At 45.2% G+C, this 16,328-nt stretch overlaps 1 protein-coding gene across 10 annotated transcripts in view; it reads left to right on the top strand.

Annotated features, from left to right (window-relative positions):
* Positions 1 to 16,328, top strand: part of wnk3 (WNK lysine deficient protein kinase 3) — a 34,642-nt gene that overhangs the window by 16,330 nt on the left and 1,984 nt on the right. Inside the window, exons 3-24 of one of the 10 annotated variants that reach the window (XM_031844862.1) lie at positions 265 to 437; positions 963 to 1,183; positions 2,253 to 2,410; positions 2,600 to 2,688; positions 2,817 to 3,036; positions 3,298 to 3,637; positions 3,741 to 3,856; positions 3,978 to 4,178; positions 4,727 to 7,978; positions 8,289 to 8,332; positions 8,962 to 9,097; positions 9,202 to 9,318; positions 9,412 to 9,513; positions 9,615 to 9,663; positions 9,782 to 9,934; positions 10,035 to 12,154; positions 12,354 to 12,600; positions 14,359 to 14,444; positions 14,551 to 14,888; positions 15,572 to 15,807; positions 15,897 to 15,992; positions 16,076 to 16,239. In XM_031844862.1, the coding sequence (XP_031700722.1) occupies positions 265 to 437; positions 963 to 1,183; positions 2,253 to 2,410; positions 2,600 to 2,688; positions 2,817 to 3,036; positions 3,298 to 3,637; positions 3,741 to 3,856; positions 3,978 to 4,178; positions 4,727 to 7,978; positions 8,289 to 8,332; positions 8,962 to 9,097; positions 9,202 to 9,318; positions 9,412 to 9,513; positions 9,615 to 9,663; positions 9,782 to 9,934; positions 10,035 to 12,154; positions 12,354 to 12,600; positions 14,359 to 14,444; positions 14,551 to 14,888; positions 15,572 to 15,807; positions 15,897 to 15,992; positions 16,076 to 16,239 (8,658 nt within the window). Of the gene's footprint in view, positions 1 to 264; positions 438 to 962; positions 1,184 to 2,252; positions 2,411 to 2,599; positions 2,689 to 2,816; positions 3,037 to 3,297; positions 3,638 to 3,737; positions 3,857 to 3,977; positions 4,179 to 4,726; positions 7,979 to 8,288; positions 8,333 to 8,961; positions 9,098 to 9,201; positions 9,319 to 9,411; positions 9,514 to 9,614; positions 9,664 to 9,781; positions 9,935 to 10,034; positions 12,155 to 12,353; positions 12,601 to 12,955; positions 14,445 to 14,550; positions 15,250 to 15,571; positions 15,808 to 15,896; positions 15,993 to 16,075; positions 16,240 to 16,328 lie in introns of those variants that run through there. The other 9 variants (XM_031844864.1, XM_031844863.1, XM_031844861.1 and 6 more) reach the window with 9 other exon arrangements.

The raw sequence follows: 16,328 nt of genomic DNA, 5'->3' as shown, positions 1-16,328 counted from the left end.
CAGTGAACTGGATTTCTGCCGTGTCCATTCTGGCCACCATACTGGGGATGTGTGGCAGATGCAGTAGAAATTTGTTTTATAAAGCTAAGGGTTGGGTGTTGTCTCAGCACTAATGCAACTCTGTATTGCTAGCACCATCTAGTGGCAGTAACAGTGCTTGCAGTTGTGGAATTGAGGGAGTATAGGAATCATAACCTCTAAAGCTCTGGAGAAGCCAATGTTCACAGTCATGCCATATAACTTGTTGTGTACCTCTCACTTCAGGACCGCAAGCTGACCAAGGCAGAGCAGCAACGCTTCAAGGAGGAGGCCGAGATGCTGAAGGGGCTCCAGCACCCCAACATCGTCCGCTTCTATGATTCCTGGGAGTCTGTGTTCCGTGGCAGGAGGTGCATCGTACTGGTCACAGAACTCATGACTTCAGGAACACTCAAAACGTTAGCACAACCTCCTCATTTCTATTACTCTTCACTCGATGACAGATCACTATTTTTGTGTTGTTCAGTTTTGTTGTTTTAGCCAGTCATGTCACCACACCCATGAGAGTAAATGTCACCCATAGGCAGCAGCTCTGTACTGCAAATTGTTATAAAATGTATAGCGCACTTAAAATGACCAATAAAACAAAGCTGATATACAGTATACATCATGATTCACATGTCTATGAAAGGCCTAGAAAGTATTTTCTCTCACTTATTTCATCTGTTGCAGTGTCAATTGTAGCTGCAGTGCAAAACAATAGCTGTAAACCTGCCTTCATAGTAAGCAAATATCAACACATGGTGTTGATAGTTGAAGTGCTGCTCAATCCTCTCCTAAAATGCTGTTGTCATAGCATTGAAATTCAAAGGTATTTATGAGAGTGTTTTTGTCTCTCATGGGGATCATCTAGCTATCCATCAGTGGCTGATTACAGTTTACTTTCTTTCCACTACAAAATCCTGCTCTATCTCTCTGCACAGTTACCTGAAGCGCTTTAAAGTGATGAAACCCAAGGTCCTGAGGAGCTGGTGTCGGCAAATCCTGAAGGGCCTTCACTTCCTTCACACCAGGACTCCTCCAATAGTCCACCGGGACCTTAAGTGTGACAACATCTTCATAACAGGCCCCACAGGCTCGGTCAAGATAGGTGACCTGGGACTAGCCACTCTTATGCGAACCTCCTTTGCCAAGAGTGTCATTGGTAAGTAGACAAACTACCTCTTACGCAGTATGGAAAAGTAGAGAATTGGATTTTTTATTTGTAATTTCTAGGTCTGTCTGTTCTAAGTATGGAAAAAGGAAGAGTATATGGAAACATATTTGTGTTTCCAGGCTATAACTCCTATTCTGTTTTCTAAAATATAAAAATCAGAATTTATAAAAAATCAGCGGCCCCCCAGCACAGACAAAATGTATACCACTGTGTAAAAGAGCGCAGGCTAGAGCGAGCTTGATGTCGTTGAAAAGCAAGGTTAGAAGAACGGAATGGAGCTGAACGCACACTCCTTCATGGTGCTGCATCTACGCTGGTTCGTCACAAACTGCAAAACAGCTCTGCCCAAAGCGCCATATGTTTGACAGTGGAGCATTGTCCAACTTTCTACGTAGGAGTGCACTGAATGGCCACAATGGGTAAATTTGTCCAACATCTCCAAATGGGGGAGGCGGCAATTGTAAGTCATTTGCAAAGGGAAAAAAGCACTGTAGTCTTGTCATAGCATCCTCTGCACCTAGAGTCACAAAGTCAAACATGAACTCCAAAATGTCCAGAGCAATCTGCAAATTCGAGTCTGGAAAAGTATGACATTTTGAAATGGAAAATGTTTAGGAACCCTGTAAACCTCTGAGCGCAATGCCAGGCATGGAGAAGCTACATCAGCAAATTGAGTCAGGGCCTTTATATATACTTTTCTCTGTATTCAGCACTGTTCAGATTTTTACAGAGGTCATCAGTTGCCTGGAGATATAGATTATTATTGACTGAGTCACTTTAAAGTCCATGTGGGCCGCACTTAATGTAAACAGAGACCACTGATGAGAACTTAAGCAATGCACTGTGAGTGCCTTTTAGCTCAATAACGTTTGACTCCGGAAGCAAGAGCAATCCCCATGAAGATTGTTATCAGAGTTTTCATTCCTCCGAGGACTTTGGGGCATTAGTGCTCTGCGGACATTGTTATGTGACAGTAAATACAGATCGTAACAGTGGTGAAATAGTATTCAGCTGTTCTGCTTGTAATCGACTGTGAACCATCGTCTGGTCTTAACAGGAACGCCGGAGTTCATGGCTCCAGAGATGTATGAGGAGCACTATGATGAGTCTGTGGATGTCTACGCCTTCGGGATGTGCATGCTGGAGATGGCCACTTCAGAATACCCCTACTCTGAGTGCCAAAATGCTGCTCAGATCTATCGCAAAGTCACAAGTGTGAGTCTCTTTGACTGCAATAGTCTCATACAAACTCAACTCATTTGTGGTGATGACATGTTTAAACTTGTTCTTTCACAGTTTATTGAAGTGAGATCCAAATTCAATGTCTGCAATGATTATATACTATATCCCAGAATCTAATTCCATCATTTCCTTTAAATTCATTTCCCATTTCTTTTTGTGCAGGGTATAAAGCCAGCCAGCTTTGATAAAGTGAATGACCCAGAAATCAAAGAGATCATAGAATGCTGCATTCGTCAGAACAAGAGTCAAAGGTAAACAGGTTTTACTTTCATTTCATTTCATACTACATTGTCTCATGCTGGATTCCTAAACGGGATCATAAAACATGCTGATGCCTGTTTCACCATTCCTGCTCCTTTTGTTGTCTCTCCCTTGACAGACTCTCCATCCGAGAGCTCCTTAACCACGCATTCTTTGGGGAGGACACAGGAGTCCGGGTGGAGTTGGCAGAGGAGGACACAGGCACCCAGGACTGTCTGGCTCTCCGGATTTGGGTTGAAGACCCCAAGAAGCTTAAGGGGAAGCACAAAGACAACGAGGCCATCGAGTTCAGCTACGACCTGGAGAATGATAGCGCTGAGGAAGTGGCTCTAGAGATGGTGAGATATATGCCAGTGTAGTAGAAAACGGGGTTCGTATGACAGTCCAGTGTGGGATAAGGTGGACTGGAAAAAGGCTTTGATTCTTAAAAGGTTGCAGGAAGGTAATGAGGGAAATCCCTAACTTATCAGCCATTTCAAGGTACCTCCTGCTGACCTAGATTCCTTCAGCCCTCCTCTAACCATTAATAACTCTCTCTCTCTCCCTCCCCCCCCCCCCCCGGCTCTGCCCCCCCCCCCCCCTCTCTCTCTCTCTCTCAGGTGAAGTCAGGATTCTTCCATGAGAGTGATGCCAAGGTGGTGGGAAAATCCATCCGGGACCGTGTAAATCTGATCAAAAAGTCGCGGGAGCGTCGACAGCAGCTGCTCTTCCAGCAGCAGCAAGACTTCGAAGAAAAAAGAGACCCCACTCTCACCTCCAACACCTTTTCTCATCCATCCTGCCCATCCTCACTGGGGCCAGGGGCAGCTGGACAGACCGGAGGAGGAGGAGGAGGAGGAGGAGGAGGAGGAGGAGTGCAGGAATCTGAAGAGCTGCCTGAAGTGGACCAGTATGTCAGGCAGCAACATATTTTCAGTGGGACAAACCTTAGTCTGCCAGGTAAAGGCACCTTTATTAGCAGTATTTTATAAGAGAGGTACGCTATGAGTTAATACGTTTTTACATTCCTTCTTTTTTTTTTAAATTGTCTTTCACTCAGAAGGTGAGAGCATTGGGTCTGCCAGCTGTGAATCTTATGCAAGTGGACAGAGCCAAGCGTACTCTCAACAAGGGGAATCATACTCCCACTCTCAGAATACTCTCCCCCCTACGGCATCTGTACGTCTATACCTTGTTTTCTTCTCGTTCATAAATCACACCAAACTGATAAATTGATCACTGTTTGAAATCTTTGTTTTGATAAATCACATTGTTCATTAACTATTTTCCTGCTCTTCAGACTACTGGCGCATTGACTCATCCTCAAATGCTCCCAATTGGTGAGAGTGGAAGTGTTCCAAATGTGCCTATTGGTCAGAGCGTTAGTATGTCTTGCATGTCTGTAGGCCAAAGTGGAGGGGGACCTGTTGGTCAGACATATCTTCAGCCCAGTACCATGGTTCCACAGGTATCACAAAGTGTCCCTCAACAAATGTTTCAGGTAAAAATGGTGATGAAACTAATTAGTATTAAAATGAAACCCATATTTACACTGTGGCTGCAACATTTAATGTTATTGTCAATGGAAGTAAAGCTATGGTTCCACAACTTAATTACATTTTGGGTGCTTTACGCTTAAACAACTATTTATACAACCACAAATCATCCTCTTAATGCTCTGAGATTGACCATCTGTCTGTATGTTGTACAGGGTTTCCCCCAGGAGATTAGTTAGTTGGTGATATGTAATGGTCACATTACCTCTCAATTAAACCTACTCTATAGACTTGCCGTGTGAAACAGTGCCTCTGCTCTTTTCACCTGAGCGTTAATGTTTTACTTCATTAAAGTGTATTTACTTTTTCTAACTTAAGCTGTGCAGTCTGTACACCTGCGCTATAAAACCCTGTGGGAAACCCTGTTGTATAACATTAATTGTGTTGATAATTTATCCTCCTTGCCAAAGCTAATTCTTACCTAATTTTTTCACCACTTTCTTTTCCCTCTTCTTTCAACACCAATCATCATTCTGTCATTATCACTGAGTAGTCACAAACATTCCCATCAGATTCATTTCAAACTGCCACCCCCCATGGGTCATTGGCCCCCTCACAGTCATACATACCTCCAGTTTCCCCACAAGCACCCAGTAATGTTCTCACTACATCCATATCAGTCAATGATCCTGCTGGACTAGGGGGGACCATTGTGCCCCTCGCTCAGCAGACCCAACCCCCTGCCACTCCCATGCAGCTCACTGACATCATTCCCCATGCAGCACCCCAGCAAACACAGCCTGTCATGATCCCTCAGCAGACTATTGTCCAACAACAACAGATAGGGATGGATCCCCAGACCACCACCCTTCTGCAGCAGCCGCAACAGCAAATGGAGGCCCAGGCCACTCTGCTCGAACAACAACAAGTTAGTGCGACTCAGCCACCAACGGAACATCATCCACAGAGCCTTTCAGCTATAGCTGTCCAGAACCATCAACATGAGCCTCAGCAGCAGATCTATGTACAGCAGCCTGTTCCACCTGTCCACACGACTCCTCAGCAGCAAGTATTACCTAAACACATAGGGATGGAGCAGCGAGCTGTGTCATTGCCACAGCAAGGGGAACAGCCTCCGACAGGGGATCCTCGTGAACAGACCCTGATACAACCACAACTGCAACAACAGCTTCAGCAAACTCTGTTACAACAGCAACAAGCTTTACTGCTCGAGCAACATCAGACGTACGTCCAGCAACAGCTTGATCAGCAGCAACAAAAAGCATTGCTTCAACAGCAGCAACAACAACAGACCCAACTACAACAACAACAACTGGAGCAGCAGCAAGTACTTATACACAAGCAATTGTTGGATCAACAACAGCAGCAAGCTCTTATTCAACAGCAACACGAGAAGCAGCAGCAACAGCAAGGTCTTGTACAACAACAGCAACCACAACAAGCACTTTTACAACATCAGTTAGAGCAGCAGCAACAGCAGCCTCCTTCACAGCAAAAGCAGCAGAATCAGTTTTATCAACAAATTGGGCAACACCAAAGTGGAATACAAAAAGAACCAGAGAAGCAACAACAAAGTGGGCAACAAATTGTATTGCAGCAGCAACCCCAGCAGACTCAACAGCAAGCGGAACAATTGCATCAGCAAGCCATACTCCGACAAATGGAACAACAGCAGCAACAAGCCCTAATACAACAGCATCTGCAACAGCAGGCTATTTTACAACACCATCAGCTACAACAGAAAGCTCAGCTACAGCAACTGCAACATGAGCAGCAACAAGTGCAACTCAAACAGCAGATAGAGCAGCAGCAGCAAGCTCTGTTGCAACAACAGTTTGAGCAACAGTGTCAGCAACAAGTCCTGTTACAACAACAACAAGCAGAGAGATTCCACCAACAGGCTTTGATGCAGCAACAAATTCAAGGGCAGCAGCAACAAGCAGCCATTATCCAACTTCAGCCAACTGAGAAGCAAGAGACTGTCCCAATTCCACAAAGTAACAGTAATCAGCAGATTCAGCAGCAACCAACTGATATGCAGCACACGTGCCTTCCAAAACTAAACGCCACTCCGTTTACACCTCATGCCGCTCTCACACAGCAGCAAGTGATGGAGCAACAGCAGCAAGCAGCATTGATCCAGCAGCAGCAAGCATTTGTTGCCCAGCCGCAGCATCACACCTCTGTAATGGAACCCCATATGCCAGCCGGCACTGAGGTGATTCAGCACCAAACTCAAAAATTATCACAGGACCAGGTCCCCATGGCCATTCAGACTATGCACATCCCTGTTCAGACGTCTGCTGTTGTCCCAGCTCAAGTCCTTTCCCAGCAAGGACAAAGTGAGGCTCATCCCCAGAACCAGGTCCCAGTCCAATTTATAGCCCAGTCCACAGTCCAAACAGCTCAGGCTATGATTGAGGCCCAAGTATCTCCTCCTGCGGCAGTGATCCAGCAACAGACTCATGTCATCCAGGCCCAGCAAATTCCTCTACAGACTAGTTACCCAGGACCTGCCACACTCACACAGAGCCAGGTAACTGCTCAGCCATTAATCCAGACTCAGCCAATTGGTCAGTCCCAGCCACCACATGGTCAGGGCCCAACTGTGGACATTCAGATGATGGGCCAGCAAAACCAAGCTACTGTCCAGCCTCCAGCTGCAATTACCTCAATTCCCAGTCAGATCCAACATGAGACTCTTGTTCAGCAAAATGCTCAAATAACAGGACTCATGCAGCCCCAGCTCCAGTATGTCTCTCGGCCTACCCACCAAGCCATGCCATCTGTACAACAGGATGCAACTCATATGACACAACAGCAGCAGCAACAAGAGCCAGTTCTGCAGTTTCACCAGATGATTCGGTCTCCTTGCTCAGCTGGAAGTGTTGGAACAACAACAGATTGCCTCAATTCTGTAATTGACCCTGCAAACTTTGTTGCCACTCCTCATCCTGTGCCGCAGGCTGGAACAGCCTATGTCCAAGGCCAAACAACACCACACCCAGTTGTTCAGGCCCAGCAGCAGCCCCTAGTAGGCACTGCTGACCCTTCAGTCAGTCAGTCCATCTCCCAGCCTCCTATGCCTCAGTCTACTGTGCATTACCAGCAACAGCTACAGAAGCTTTCTCAAGCGCAGCAACCACTAGCTCCACCTCCTGCACAGGCCCAGTTACTGGCAAAGCCCATCCAAACTCCCATCCAGCAACCACTTCCTATGAAGCAGGCTTTGATAGCCCTTGACGACGGTCAGCTGCCCTCACAGTGTCCACCTGCTTCACATCTGATGACCCATCCTTCTGCACAGATAGTGGCAGGCGCCCCTCCATCTCTGCAGCACCAAGCCAAGCAGATGCTGCCAGCTCACACACACTCACAAACTAGCATTCAGGGCCAAACAAACTCCCAAACGCAGGCACATTTTCAGACACAGGCTCATTCTCACATTCAGACACACACTGAGACACCTATTGCTGAACAGCCTGTGCTACCCCATGCTGTCTCTCCTGCACAACAAATGCCCCTCAGCCCGTCTCATACCTCATGTCCCCCAACATCCCTACCACGTCTTCCATTCCTACCATCCCACCATCCCGCTGCTTCCCCTGTGCCAGAGCTGCCTACATCTCCGCCAGCGGCCCAGGTAACCTTACCAGGGCAGACCTACTTTATGCCCACCTCCCCTCCACCTGTCACTGCTCTACAATCGCTTGACTCTAAAGCCCCCAAACTGCCCCAAGCCTCGCTGCAAGACTGCGACCTTTCCCTGCTGGGCATTGCTCAGGTACAGGAAGAATAAAAGTTGGCTGTATTAATGAGGAAATTATTTTACTTTGCTTACATACTGGCAGAATGATTGAGAGTACTGCTATCTAATTATATGAAAAAGGATTTGACTTTGTCTTTTGAATTCAAACTAACAAGTGTTACATTTTAAAACATTAGTATATTCATAGAACAGTACATTTGTTAATAAATGCAATATCCATTATTACATTATAGCTTTACTTGCATCTGATGTTGCTAATGATTTTTTTGTGTCTTTTGTTCTTTATACCTGCATAATTTGTGCCTGTATTCATGTTACTCTACAGGATGGTCCGTACCTGTCAAGTACAGAACATCATTCTTCATTGGGGTATGTCCGATATCGTTACTGTCTAATGTTAACTCTGTTTTTCCGATTGTTCTCATTGCATGTCCAATCACTCAGTATGTTCATCCGTTATGATAAACCCTATATGAGTACTGATAAGGAGATATTCTGAAAGCTTTAATTTGAAAGCAGCTTAAAAGTGCAAAATAATTAGATTTGATAAGTGTAATTGGGCTTCTAAAATTGTAAACGCATGTCATTTTGCATTAAGTCTGCGTATGGTGCATATTTTTTTTAAAGTAGACATGTCTTTGCACAGGACTCATAGGTCTGGACAACATAAGAGAAAATTAGTGCATGCCACATATTCTTATAAATAAGTTGTACATAAGAACAAGTTTGGACATGTGGTTCCTGCACGAGGCCCATTGCTTGTCCGTATCGACCATACACACAGTTGTCAACAATCTCTCCACATAAACATATATAATGCATTTAGATTAATGTTTTTGTGTTATAAATGTACAGTATGCTGTTACTAAATCTATGTATTACATATACACATTTTCAGAGACTTACAGATGCAGTTACAGTATGTGGTCAGTGTCTCGCTCTGGGACCTGTAATTTATATCATGATGTGTAACAACAGCACTACTTTGTCACCCACAGGTCTGTTCCAGCTAATGGAGAAGAAACATTTCAGCTCTTAGCCAATGGGAAGTTTGAGAAATTAAAGACTCAAATGAGAGCTTCCTGTCAGAGGTCTGACAAAGTTTCACATCAGTTTCAACTGAGCATGCTCCAGGTGAAAAAACTGCAAGAAATAACCCCCTATATTGCTAAATTATGTGTGCCAATATATTTAGAAAATTACAACTATATAATGTAAATGTGTGTTGTCCTACCTAGGTGTCAGGCAGTGGGGACAATATGGTGGAATGCCAGTTGGAAACCCATACCAACAAGATGGTGACATTTAAGTTTGACACTGAAGGGGATGCACCAGAGGACATAGCTGACTACATGGTAGACTGCTTATGTATTACCATCGTCTGAATTACTTGTAAAAATGTCATTCTATGCATTAACAATTGCTGTTTGGTTACATTGTGTTTGTAGGTGGAGGAGGACTTTGTCCTCAATGTAGAGAAAGAGACATTTGTTGAAGAGCTTAGAGCCACAGTTAAGAAAGCTCACGAAATTCTTCAAACACATTCACAGGTATTTTGATTTCCATATTTCCATCTATCACCTTCTCCCCTCTCTTATTTTTTTGTTTTTGATTGAATAACGATGGATTTTAATCTTTATGTATTTATCAGACTGGATCAACTGACCAGTTGCATGTGAGCACTCCCACTAGCTCTTCAGGTGAGTTAGGAATATATTGTTTCTTAGTCACAAAAAAGTGTCATTACAGTATGAGAAAATGCTGTACATTCTATAACCTAACATGTTATGTGTAGTAAATTGTCTTTATGATTTTTAGTGGACTCAGTGCCCCATTCCTCTCCAGTGGGACGCTGGCGCTTCTTTATTAACCAGACCATCCGCCATAGAGACTCTCTATCGAGTCAGGGAGCAGGCACTCCACCACCCACTGCAGAGATGATGATACCTCAGTCTCCTCAAACAGAGAGAGGTAAGCTCTACCCGGGTCACTTTTAATGCTGTGGCTTATTAATATGACTGACATGACAGCATAACAGAAACTAACTATGTGTTCCTCTCTGCGGCTGTAGAAAATGAAGGATCCCAGAGCCTCGAGTCCTTGACGGGCATGGCCTTTTCCCCCTGCCCCACCCTTTCTGCCACCTCCCCTCCAGTCTCCACTGTCTCAGCCCCTGCCTCCATGGTCCCCTCAGCCACCGCTGCCCCAACTCCTCACACCACTGCCTCTGAAAGCATCTCAGCACCAGCCTCCACTCTCGAGGCCTCTGTCACTGCTTCAGGTGCTCTTGAACCGCCAGTCCCCACCTCAGATTCCCTTAACCAAATTCACACTGTTCCCTCATCAATAGCAATACCTGCTGCTAACTTCCCCACCTTGTCCACTGCTCCTATTGTTGTGTTTCCCATACCCACCACCATTCTCCCTGATGTCCTCACACCTCCTGGAAGCAGTGGTTGCTCCACTGTAGGTCAAAGTATAGGGGATACAGTGACAACTGCTCCAAGGTCATATGTGCCTGCAGCAGACCGGTCGTCAACCTCTTTTCATTCCCCTCCTCCTGCTGCTGCAGTGACCTCTTCTACAGTTAGCCAGCTTGGCATGGAGCAGCAGCAGACTCTCACTCAGGTGGACAAACCAGCCCCACAACAACCACAACTACATCCTGCATTACAGCAACAGGTACCAGTAGTTCAACAGCAACTGCAGGCAATGCAGCTTGAACAACAGGCACAACAGATACAGCGGGAAACACCACAGCAACAACAGCAATCACAACATCAAGTGTACCAAGAACAAATTCAGCTGCAGCAGGAACGGGCAATGCAACAGTCTCTCCAGCAGTTACAACATCAGCAACTAATGCAACAACAAATACCACTTCAACAACAGATGACCGAGGTGCAGGTGTTGCCTCAGACAGGTCATACAGAGTTGTTACAGCAGTCTGCGCCTCTTCAGCAGTTTCTGCCACCAATGTCCCTACAGCAGACCCAACAACAACTTATTCAACAGCAAACACCACAGTATTCCCCACAGTTGCTGCAGCAGCCTCAGTTACAACAGATTTCGCAGCAGGTTATGGCACCCCAAGCTGCTGTAGTGCCTCAACAGCAGGCCCACATTGATCACCAGCAGCAGCAACAGTTAAACTTGCAGACAATACTCTTACAGCAACAGCAAATGGTGCAACAGCAGCTCCAGCAGCAGCAGCAGCATCAGCTGTTTATGGGTGCTGTGGCTTTAACACCAGATCAAAGCCAAATGCTGCCCCGGTCAATTAGTCAACAGTTTCTTCAACAACAGGCACAGCTCAGTGTTAACCCTGTACCGCAACAGCAGATTCCACAACAAACACAGATTTCTGCTGAGCTGGTACAACAACATATACAGTCACAGAAACAGCTGCAACACACTGAGCAGCAACAAGAGATGGTTAAAGCCATGGACACACCCCAGAAACAGCAGCAGTTCCCGCTGCAGAAGCAGTCCTCTTTACAGATATCTGAGTCAGAGGTGTCCGCAGGAGAGACAAGTTTCACAGAGGACACATGCAGCTACTCCACCCCTTTCCACCCTTCCTCTGACTCCTCTCTGCCGCCTCTCCATCTGGCCACCGCTGAAGGCCCCGTACCCACTCTCTCCCTCACACTGACACCATCCCCTGCTCAGCCTTCCTCTGTGGCCGAGTCAGACAGTGAAGGCCCCCCCAAAATTGAATTTGTAGATAACCGCATAAAGACTCTGGATGAAAAGCTGAGGAACTTGTTATATCAGGAGTACAGCAGCGGGGCGGCCCTGGCTGGGGGAGCTACCTCTGGCCCTACATCTGCTGCCTCCACATCAGCAGGAGGAGACGAGTCGTCTGAGCCACAGTCGCTCCACCACCTGTCCTTTCCCCCACCTCCCTCCTCCTCAGATACTTCCCCTCACTCATCTTCCTCCTCTTCCTCCCCCACCACCTCCCGTTCCTCCTCTACCTCCCCTGACCCAGAGAGAGATGGCGCAGGAGGGAAAGCTTCCTCAGAAGTGCCCAACTTTGCGGAGATGGGCCCCGTGGAGCAACAGCCTGGCCCATCTCTCCCCTCCATCTCTGCCTCGTCCACCCCGACTACCTCTCTCCTGCCTCCCAATCAGGATGAATCGGCTGGGCCCCAGCGTCCACCTGTACCAGGAGAACCAACCATTCTTGTGAGTGAAAACCACAGATTAGATTTTTGAATTTTTTTTATAAATATTCTCTTTCACCGTACTGAATTTACATTATTTTACTGTTTATATTCCAGTGTATCGCCGTTTAAAGCTGTTATATTTGTTGAGGTTAAATATTTGTGTCTCTCCGTTTCGAACAACTCCATGCAGCCACTCTTAATTGTCTTAACTGTTCTAGGCTGTACCCCCACATTCTGACACCAGTACCACTGGAGACGCATCGTGGCCCCCCAATCAGCACCCGATCCCCCTCCGGCCTGGACACCAGAAGCACAATGCAGGAGGTGGATATTTTGGCCTAAACCTGACATGTCCTAGTATCAGAAATCCTGTTAGCAAGAAATCCTGGACTCGCAAATTCAAAAACTGGGCATGCAAACTGCGCCACTCCGCCAGCTTGTTCAAGAAGCCCACAGTCCAGCAAGGTAGCGTCCTCTTAGGGAGCGAGAGAGAGAGAGAGAGAGAGAGAGAGAGAATGGGTTGTTGGGGCATGGACTTAAATCTAATATCTAGTACTAATTTTAACATAGTAAAATAACTTTCTTAACCATCATATGGATATGATATGAATATCTGTTAATGTCAAAGAATGTTAATGTTTACAGCTAAAGAATCTTGTTTTTGTTTATTGTAATGTGATTATATTCTCAATGCAATGTAAGTGTTGACATCACTACATACATTATTGTTTTCTTTTCTTTGTTTCTTTTCTGAATTCCTTTTTAAATTTCTTGGCAATCTTTCCTTTTGCATGGGTTGCTCACCCTGGGGCGAGAACAGAGGAGAGTAGACGAGGGTTGAAGATTGGCACAGTGTAGGAAGAGGTTGGCATCAGAAATCTGACGCCCATCCCAGTGCAGATGATCTCTGGAGTAAAGCCCAGCAGTGCCTGTGACCATGACATATCCATTCATATGACATCCCTCTTTTTTGCCCCAAATCCGTAAGCACAGACAGCAGCAACCACCTCACCTCCACCTGCCGGCTCAGTGTAGACAGCATCATGCAACTCACGTCATATCACAAATAAGATAGATGCTAAAGTGATATTATGTAATCAGTTCAGAATATGTGTACGCTTTCTATGTCAGTTCCTACAGAATAGCATTGCTCCATGAGACTCTAATATGTCCCATAGTTGTAGATGATGCATTCATGGAGATTACTTCCTCATTTGAATTATTTGTATAAAATATTGAGATTATAATGAAATCATTTCTAGTAGATATTGTGCACATTACCCAGGGCTTATGAGTTACTGTTGTGCATGGGTAGGCTTTTCATACAGCTTAGATTTATCACACTGGTAAAGTATTTCGGCCATTTTGCATGTGTTTCTGTTTCTATGTTTAATATCTAAGCTGTAGCTTAGATCCTTTGCTACAAGTTCACCTGCATGAGCACGCATGTTATGTTCTACACAAGTGACTAATAATGGATTGTTATCTGTAAGTAACACCTATATCAGGCTGCTTATTCATATGTTGGTCTTAAATTATGCAGTGATTATCCATGTGCACCCTTCGCTAATGTAGTAACCCCAAATATCAAACACACTGAACATTATCACTGTGGATCTGAGCACAGATCTCAATGTGATATTGGGCTTTGTTGTCTGGTATATGAGTGGGAATATGGTGAGAATGAGAGAGTGGATGTGTGGGTGGGTGGGGGTATACTGTTGTAAACATTCAACTGCCATTTCACAATGTGTTTTCTTTTAATTTAATAACCTATAATAATTTTTGTTTTTAATGAAACAAACATTTACCACCCCTTCCCACACGCCCATTACACATTTCTCTTAAAGTTGATTTTTTCTTTTACATCCACAAAAAAACATTTATTCTTCATATTGTTTTGTTGTTTATAGTTTATAAAAATGACGGCCATAGAACTCAACATATGATGACACATTTCATATACCTGCATGCAAGTCATTTAACTCACAAAGTTGATGATGTGTAACATTGATGGGTGATTTTTAAAACTGTGCCTTTGTGTTCGTGCCCCACGTCTCTATGTGCATCTGTATGTGTCTCTGTTATGTACATTTTTCTGTGTCTGCTGCTTTTGTGTGTGTCTACCTCGTCATTTATGTGCTCTTCATACTTGTGTCTCTGTGTTCCTTTCTCTGGGTCCTTGTCTCCCCTTTTTGCTTTTCATCGCTGTTTCTTTATCAGATGGAAGTTCCAGCAGTCAGACACTCAGAGAAGAGAAGGAGGCACCACCGCCAAATCCACCTCATTCACGCAAAGGACGATTTCAGGTAGGGGCCATAGTACTGATTTTATCTTACTATAATTTATCTTTCTCAATTAGTCTGAACCGTCATTGCAGTCTGGACAAGCAGGTAATGTGTCCTCTGCCATCAGGTGACTCCAGTGCTCCAGTCCTCTCCCCCAAAGGCTGCGCCATCAGGCCATGGAGGCACTCACAGGAAAGTGGGCCGCTTCTCTGTAACCAAGGCTGAGACTAAGAAAGAGGACAGGCAGACTGACAGCTCCCCAGTGTCCCCTGATTTGGAGAGGGAGAGGAGGAGATCTCGGGCAAAGGACGGAGAGAAAGATGAAAGTAAGAGGACCCCAGCAATGGCTCACCTGCCTCGATGTCATGGACACAGCCACTCACCCCTGGGCAGCAGCGATGATGAGGATGAGTGTGAGCTGGAGGATGAAGACCTGAAAAAAGAACTACACAAGCTCAGAGAGAAGTAAGTCAGTGAAGGGAAAGATTTAACATCATTATTTCAGAGTTCACAAGATATTTGTCTCTCTATTAATTACATTTTCTATTTCATCTCTCCATGATTGTTGTGTCTTGCCTACTGTTGGAGCCATAATGTGGTTTTGTTGTTTTCTTATGTCTTTGAGGGAAACATGGGGTGTGTACACATGCAGTCCTGACATTGAACAGTGGGTGGCACATTAACCTAAATGTGCCTATATGTAAGTGCCTGGTAATGAGGATCAGGTGTGTGTGTGGACGGGAAGCTAACAGTTTTTGACCGTGTCAAGGTGTCTTGTCAAGGTGTCCTGTTATCGTGTCAACGAGTCGTGTCAAGGCGTGTCAAGGTATTGTGTCCATGTAAAGTATCCTGTATTCTGGTACGGTGCCAATATGTATTTGAATAAAAGGATCAACGGATCTAAAGAAAGACAGCGCATTGGACATTGAAATGTTTGTGGAACACGCGTCCGAACAAGTTCTCCCGTTCGCCCTCCAGTGGCTTTAAAATGGATATTTGTTAAAGTCATTACACCTACTTTAATGTTTTAAAACCTTTTTGTTTTGCATATTCATTGTTTTTTTTTTTCCATCATTCATTTTCAGTTCATGATTTTACAGAACCGTTCACCACCTGCTGCTCTGTGGTTTGCATCTCTTCCTCTGCAGGCACATCAAAGAGGTGGTATCCCTTCAGTCCCAGCAGAACAGAGAGCTGCAGGGGCTGTACAGACAGCTTCGTTCCCTCAAAGACCAACGGCATAGTCTGCCTGTCTCTCTGTCCCGAACAACTCCTTTTCCCACGGGACCTCCTGTCCTCTCTCCTCGGAGGCCCAGGCTAGCCAAAATCAAACTCCGGCCCCGGCCTCACTCTCACATGGATAACAACGGAGTCACACACTCTGGTACACACTTTTCTAAATTCTTTCTCTTTCACTTTCTCTTCTTCTGTTGTTTGCTTTCTATTTGAATGTTTCTTGTATCTCCCGTCTAGGGATTCAGCAGTCAAGTAGTTTCTCAGGTGGTGAACAGAGTAGACTGCCACTATACTGCAACCTAGAGCACTGCCCTTCACTGCCTGCAAAAAGAGGTACAGTTTGTCATCAATATATCAAGACAACACAGAATTTATTGACAATCAGTGGTATGATACATGCCCTCATTTTTCCACAGATCACAGTCCTCTTAGAAAAAGCACATTCACAGATGAACTGCACAAACTTGTTGACAATTGGTCTAAGGATACGGTGGAACCCGCTCCGCCCAAGCCTTCGCTGAATCAAATTAAGCAGATTCAGCAGGTGCAGGAGTCAGGAGGCTGGAGTCAGCCGACTGAGGTAGGACTAAGTAATATGCCTTCATTATTGACCACATGTGAAATCAACCTTTAAAATGCTCAGAGGGATTGTTGATGTTTTATCATAAA

This window comes from Anarrhichthys ocellatus, unplaced genomic scaffold, assembly GCF_004355925.1.
Source record: "Anarrhichthys ocellatus isolate YVR2014 unplaced genomic scaffold, GSC_Weel_1.0 scaffold5, whole genome shotgun sequence".
In the NCBI taxonomy this organism is placed as follows: domain Eukaryota; kingdom Metazoa; phylum Chordata; class Actinopteri; order Perciformes; family Anarhichadidae; genus Anarrhichthys; species Anarrhichthys ocellatus.
This window is presented reverse-complemented; position numbering and strand designations above follow the sequence as displayed.